At 41.3% G+C, this 7,310-nt stretch overlaps 1 protein-coding gene across 5 annotated transcripts in view; it reads left to right on the top strand.

Moving 5' to 3' along the window:
• Positions 1 to 2,647: 2,647 nt before the first annotated feature.
• Positions 2,648 to 7,310, top strand: part of csnk1e (casein kinase 1, epsilon) — a 13,173-nt gene continuing 8,510 nt past the window's right edge. The window contains exons 1-5 of one of the 5 annotated variants that reach the window (XM_020644798.3): positions 2,648 to 2,971; positions 3,305 to 3,398; positions 4,413 to 4,510; positions 4,710 to 4,820; positions 6,322 to 6,470. In XM_020644798.3, coding sequence (XP_020500454.1) covers positions 3,379 to 3,398; positions 4,413 to 4,510; positions 4,710 to 4,820; positions 6,322 to 6,470 — 378 coding nt within the window. In that variant the 5' untranslated portion in view covers positions 2,648 to 2,971; positions 3,305 to 3,378. Of the gene's footprint in view, positions 2,977 to 3,304; positions 3,399 to 4,412; positions 4,511 to 4,709; positions 4,821 to 6,321; positions 6,471 to 7,310 lie in introns of all 5 variants that reach the window. The other 4 variants (XM_020644797.3, XM_020644796.3, XM_020644800.3 and 1 more) reach the window with 4 other exon arrangements.

Raw genomic sequence — 7,310 nt, 5'->3', positions numbered from 1 at the left:
AAAGGCCTCAAGAATGCCTAACAGATTATTGCTTTGACTTACTTTCCAGCAAAAGCACCAGCATTTTTTTATTTTTTTTAAGCTTTATTTTTGGGCTTTTTGGGCCTTTAATTGAGAGACAGGACAGTGGATAGAGTCGAAATCAGGGAGAGAGAGAGAGAGAGGGAAACGACATGCTGGAAAGGAGCCACAGGCTGGATTCAAATCTGGACCGCTTACTTGGAAGACCATAGCCTCCATACATGGGGCGCGCGCACTAACCACTGCGCCACCAGCACCCCAGCACTGAATATTTTCTGACACAAACAGATGAAGCCACCAGATCAGTTGTTGATAGAGTCCTTGTTACCCCAACTTTGTGCAGTTTGTTTTTTTACTTTGACATTTTCATGTATTTTACAGGCACATGGTTCTCGGTCCATCACTGTTGGTTTCACAATCCAGAATCCTGTGCTTGGAAAAGCTGGGGAGCGGGAGATCTTCAGGGTAGAGTAGGGTTCTCTGTAGAGTTTCTTGTACAGATTGTCCATCATATCTGTGAGGAACCTCTAAATCACCCCCTGCCTTTCTGACCTCCCCAGATTTGCCATTGAATTCTATTGAGACGTTATCTCTGTGCAGGAAGACTTTGACCTGATCATGCATCATCCTCCTCTTTTTATTTCTCTCACACTGTTTCAAACGGCTCTCTCTCTTCTTATTGGCTGGACATGTAAGCAGCATTGAAGAACTATTTGAGCATCTTTTGTGTCTTCCTCAGTTTGTATGATTATTTCCTCTTTGTTGTTAATGTTTGTGTGTGACTGATTATTGTTTGCAGAACCCTATTGGATGGTTGGGGTTGGGGTTGGGGTGGGGGCGGAGGTTATTAATGGGTTTACTTCATCCACATCTACTGTGGGTGAGGTCTTCGTTTATAATATTATGGAATGCTCTTTTCTTTTTGATATCTCTCTAAGAATTTCCTCTCCATTTTTCTTTGTTCTTGTAGCTGTCTAGGTGTCAGGTCTGCTCCTGCCTGTAGCAACCCTTTTACCTCATGCTTTTGATATCTGTTAAAATATGAGAAGCAGCAGTATTAAAACCTACGATGATAAAACAGACAACTTCTGAAACAGGAACTTCTTCAGCCTACCACATCAGCTTTACTGGCACTGGAATGACCTTTCATGGCCTATACAGCAAAAAGTAATATGTTTATGTCTTGACACCAATAAAGCATTCAGGGGTGAGTGAGTTAACAAATGGGTTAGTGAGTAAATGAGTGAGTGTCTCAGTGAATGAGTTAGTGGATGCATGTGATTAAGTGAGTGAGTGAATGAACCAATGAGTTAGTGATTGAGTGAGTAAATGTGTGTGATTGAGTGCTCTTCTCATTTAGGCCTATACCTTTCTCTTTCCTGTCTCCTTTACTCCTGTAGAAGTTCTGGGTTGTTGTAGGTTATAGGCCTATCTTCTGTCTATGTTTCTCCACTCTAGTTCTCGATATGTTTTTATTTTACAATTTTAAAAATAAATAATAAAAATAAATTCTACAAAATCCAAATTGAAGGCCAATGTGTATGTGCATGTAATTTATAGCATTTTTACAATTAACGTCTTTTTTTAGCTATTCTTGCAATACCTACGCTTTCTTAATTCTTTTTAACTTGCTAGTAGAGGAATTCAATTATCTTGGGAAAATGTTTTTTTTTTTTTTGCCTAAATGGTTTCATGTCAAACTAGATGATGTCATGCAGGCTGTTCAATATTGACAGTCATTAGCTTATTAGCCTCAGCCATGGCATCAGCTCAAGATTTGCATGCTACCTTTTTTTTTTAACAGATACTTTTTCCTTACACTCATTAAGCAGTTTGTATTAATCAAACAGTCACAAAACAAAAAGTAGACCCACAACAACAAACAATAACAATAAAGTCGGCACTGGTGAAACTGCTTGCCTAAATAAACTCAACTTCTTCAAATACTTTTTGGATTTGATTCCTCTTTCATTCAATTAAAACCCCTGGCTATGACAATATATATTAATCTCTTTGCACAAAATGTCACCCCCCCCCCCCCCCCCCCTAAAGGTAGGTTAAAGGTTATGGTGGGTAAATAGCCTACTTAATAAGAAAAGTGTGCAACTTCCCCTAGAGGGGGTTTATACTTCTGCCAGACTGGTAATCAAATATAATAATAATAATAAATATAATAATAATAATTTATAATAATAATAAATATAATAATAATAATTTATAATAATAATAATTTATAACAATAATTTATAATAAATAATAGGCTAAATACAGTTAGCATTTCATAGGAATATAAAAAGAGCAAATCCCATAATTATGGCTGTGCTATTGAAAGACTAGGCTACAGGCCTACTTTAGACTAACCTTTCTACATTATAATTTAAGCATTTTAAAGTCTTGTATTAGTGAACATACATGAAGAAGCTGTTTGTGAGGGCTGTGTTTGCTTTGCTTCATTCATGTCTGCTAAAAACCAGCAGCAAGCAGCTGCGCGGCGGCTTTAAGACAATCCGGGCATCTCTTCCAGTCTGCGGATGACATCATCGATATTGTCAATGGTGTAAAGTGAGAGAGGGCTGGGTGAGGGAGTTGTGAGGAGAGAGAGAGAGAGAGAGAGAGAGAGAGAGAGAGACAGAGAGAGAGAGAGAGAGAGAGAGAAACACGGCCACAGAAGAGAGACGAGAGAAGAACCTCAGTGTCTGGTTTTTGGCGTTTTTTCTGAAAACATCGTGACGCTGATAATCTCCCAAAGTCACAGGACCAGGCTCGGTTCGGATCAGTTGTGTATTTTGGAGTCTTTTTTTTTTTTTCGTGCGTGGAAGGGGACCGGTCACAGGAGTCGGGGGGTTATGAGCCGTCCGAAGCCGCGTCGGTGCGTCGCTGTCCAGGGTCCTGAGTGAGACAGAGCCAGCGGAGCAACCACGGAGCCTGACATCACCCGGCGAGGAGGAGGGTAAGGTGGGGGATGTATGTTGGCTAGTCAAGGTGTCTGGAGGCGTGTGTGTGTGTGTGTGTGTGTGTGTGTGTGTGAGGTGGTTTGGGTTACACGAATAGAGCCAAAATAGAGTCGTGTTTGGGCGGGGGTGCGCTTTTTCATAGGTGCTATCTGTATATGGAGGGTGCGGTTTTGGGATTTATCACCATGTTTGGTGGTCAGTGATGGATGATTTGTGTGTTTTTGGACACAGCACCGTCGCCGCTTCTATTCTCTATTGGTATCTGGGGCAACGGCATGAACTGCTCTCTCTTAAAATGTAACATCTCGCCTGTTTTTTTTTTTTTGCAGTCCTTTTGCAGCGCTAGTGGGTCCCAGTTTTATACGATGACAGTGTAGAAGCTCTCAGGATCCTGAGAGGAGAGATGAGCTGGATAGACCTGAGGTAATGTGCAGCAGAGGCTTGCTCTGCTTTATTTTTTTCCTGCACAGTAAACGTAGTTGGGGTGTTTTTGTAGGTCTATGATGCTGCCAAGCCTAAAACGAATGAGCTCGGTCAGTGTTTAGTGCAATGTCAAACAGGCTTGTAAAGCCCAACCTACGGCAGGAAAAAGCCTTAAGTCACTTCCCGCTTTGAGTCATTATATCATTAGGCTTGGGTGAGGAAAACATGACTCATTCGAATTTCACCAGGGGACTCCAGTCAGAAAATTTGGAGTTTATGCAAATCTCTTGTACACAGGGCCAGACTCCCTTGAAGTGCTTTTGGGAAAAGAGTGTGTGAGATGCTGATCCAGCTCCCCCCCCTCCCCCCTGCAGCCCTGAATAAATCATGTTACACAACTCCACACTCTGTTCTTCTGTGCTCTCACTTTTTCCCCATGCACTTTATAAACACTTCATCGGCCTACATAGTTGTCCTCCGAGATACCAGTTTATTACCACGTCCTCTGAAGGTGTAATTACTCCAACTGCAGAGAACATGGTCGCTAGCAGCACAGAGGTCACATTAGTTTGTGTGTAATGAATAATGGTATTCTTCCACTGTGCGTTTTTGTGAAATCAAGTCACTTGAGCAGCAGCAGCAGCAGCTGGAAGTGAGCAACATTTTCCTTTCTGCTCTGAGGGATTCCAAGCAGGCTGCAACCACGTCACTGTTGTGGCTCAGTTATTCGCACTTCTTATTCTTTCTCATGTCTCCTGATGATTCTTCCCAATCTCCCACTTTCAGTTTCTTTTATGATACCGTGATCCCATCCCAGGGCTCATAGATTTGAATTTAGAATCTGCAGCTTTGCGCCACTGTCCTTTTACACTATTGATCACAAGTGATTGATGACAGCTTGTGTGTGTGTGTGTGTGTGTGTGTGTGTGTGTGTGTGTGTGTGTGTGTGTGTGTGTGTGTGTGTGTGTGTGTGTGTGTGTGTGTGTGTGTGTGTGTGTGTGTGTGTCCTTTTAGAGAGTTGAAAAGCTCGGGAGCCATGGAGTTGAGGGTAGGGAACAAATACCGCCTCGGGAGGAAGATAGGGAGCGGATCCTTTGGAGACATTTACCTCGGTGAGAATTCGTCCAACCTTCACTTTTTATTATGTTCACCTAAAATGTGTCCCCTGTCGTCTTAAACTTCCAAATAGCTTTTACGAAACACCTGTTTCAATCATTGAAGCGTTTTAAAAAGATCTCAACTTTAAATTTAATCCTAATCAGAAATGTGGTGATATATGATAAATCGGGATCTGTGTCTTTCTCTCCCCAGGTTCTAACATCGCTACAGGAGAGGAAGTAGCAATCAAACTAGAATGTGTGAAAACCAAACATCCACAGCTCCACATAGAGAGCAAGTTCTACAAGATGATGCAGGGCGGAGGTAAGACTCACCAAGGAGAGAGAGAGAGTGTTTTTAAACGTTTTTTTAAGGGGCAGTGAAAGGCAGTGAAGACCTTAAGGGGCACTGAGGGGTATTTGAGGGGGATTTACTAATTGTGATGCTGTAGATCATAAAGAGGCATTGCTGTTGATTCAGAGACCTTGAACTGCTATTCTGGACATTATGGGGCATCTGAGGTGCATTCAGGGACAAGAAAGATATCTTTACTGGATTTTAGAAGCGTGAGTCTGCTTGTTGAGACTTGTGTATTATAGGCATGGTGATTATTTTTAAGGATCTGAGGCTTTGTGTGTTACAATGCAAAATAAGAAAAAGAATATGACATGGCTTTGATCGTTTGGAGAATTCACACGTAACAGCAAAACAGAGAAAGGTTGGACAATAACAAGGACAATAAGAACTAAATAAATCCAGTTATGCCACTATAAATGATCTTAAACTACAAGCATACATCAAAATAGAGTATCATAGAGGAGTTGTTCAGTATAAAGATGAAGTGATAAAAGTTATATAAGGCATCTTTAGTCATGATGTAGCATATGATAACAGTTAGGGTGCAGACGTTTCATTGTAATTTGTTTTGATAAGGTTTTAGTTTGAAAACGAAAGTAGTAAGCTTTACGTTATGGTAACACTTGACTGCAGCTTACAGGAACATAGTTAAAGTGGTTCACTTAAAGAAATGAACAAACTGGTGAAACATTTAGCTTCAAGTCATTCAAACATGGTTGAAATATTCAATTTTAAGTTAAGGTCACATTTGAAATAGTAGAAGTAAGAAGTACATAGATGACATAGCTTGATGAAACGGACAAACTGATGAACCATTTAGCTTAAACTAAAGCAATAAAGAAATGGTTTAAATAGTAAACTAACAGCTATGGGGACATGGTTGAGTTGGTACAGATACATGTTATAGATAAATGGTTAAGCTATAAGTAAAGACAACATGGTTGAACTAGTTATCTAAAATGAAGGGGTACAAGGCCGAGATATTGAGCTCAATGGTCGGATAAATGGTTGAAATACTTCACTTCAGCAGATATCTTAAATAGTTAGCTTACAGTGATGGATGCTATAGCTAATTGCTCACTTGTTTATAATAATTTGAAATAGTAAGATTGAAATTATGTAAACATGGTGTAAATGGCGCTTTAAGTCATTACAGCATGTAGTAAATAGTAAGATCAATGTAATGAAAAGATAGTTTCAATACAGAGAAGTGGTTGAAATAGAATAGATCATTTGAATGGGTACGGTCGATATAGCTAACAGTCATTGATGAATTGTTAAAAGGTGAGCTTGAAGATATGTAAACATGGATAAGCAGCAGTTTGCTTTTTACAAATGGAGTAGATAACAACCAGTAGTCAAAGTGTTATTCTGAACAATTCTGTTTCCTAACTTCTGATCCCCCCCCCTGCCCACACTTCTCCCCACACCCTCCACCTTGACCCCACACACCCCCCCCCCCCGACAGTGGGAATCCCGTCTATCAAATGGTGTGGAGCAGAAGGCGACTACAACGTCATGGTTATGGAGCTGCTGGGCCCCAGTCTGGAAGACCTGTTCAACTTCTGCTCCCGCAAGTTCAGCCTCAAAACAGTCCTGCTGCTGGCCGATCAAATGGTAAGGAGAACCTTACCTTGCCTTTGAAACGAGGTTTGTTAAGGCAGAGGTCAGTAATGATACAGACACACTAATGGTCATAGATATGGGAAACGTGTGCAGCGTCACAATATGAGGAAAGGCTGGTGTAGTTGTGTCCAACCTCCCAGCAGAGGCGCTGCGTGTCAACAGGCAAAAGAAGTTGCTGGCCCAAGATGTGCAAATTTTGCAACGACATCAGGAAACCTCCCTAAAGGGGACAGCACTCACTCCCATTGCCCGGCTAAGAGCATTGCATGCGCTATTACTGTGAAAAGCAAAAGTTTGCCAATGAAAGTCAACGAAGAAAAATGAAGAGGAATTATCCTTCTATAGGAGAGATAAAGAAACAGGAACATGGAGGGAGAGGATAAGGGTCAGGACGCTGGAGGACATAATGGGTGATGAGTGCTGGTTTTTGAGGGCCCCCCTTGATTTTTGCCTAGGGCCTCTAGAATTGCCACTTGCCGTCCCATCATGCCCTCAAGCCAACCTGAGGCTGGGAAGTCACACAGATTTCAATAAATGGATGCTGCTATTTTTAGACTGGGACTAAATGGATCATTTGAAATCGGAGAATAATTCTCATCTAAACCTACGAAGCTTGTTTCCTAGCTCGAGATGAAGTTTATCCCCCTCACTATCTTCAACCATTCAGTTCTGCCATAGAAGTCGCTTTATATCTAGGACGCGAGAAAGCCTAATCCTTGTCTTAGGGGTTTGGTCTGCGATGTCTTTTATGAGTCTCTTTAATCCCTCATTTGTCATTCTTAAGTCTACAACTGGCACGTTTGTTCTTTTTGTCCCATTTTCTCTTTGCTA

This window comes from Labrus bergylta, chromosome 21 (genome assembly GCF_963930695.1).
Source record: "Labrus bergylta chromosome 21, fLabBer1.1, whole genome shotgun sequence".
Lineage (NCBI taxonomy): Eukaryota > Metazoa > Chordata > Actinopteri > Labriformes > Labridae > Labrus > Labrus bergylta.
Note: the sequence above shows the minus strand (reverse complement) of the source record. Positions and strands in the feature narration are given on the sequence as shown.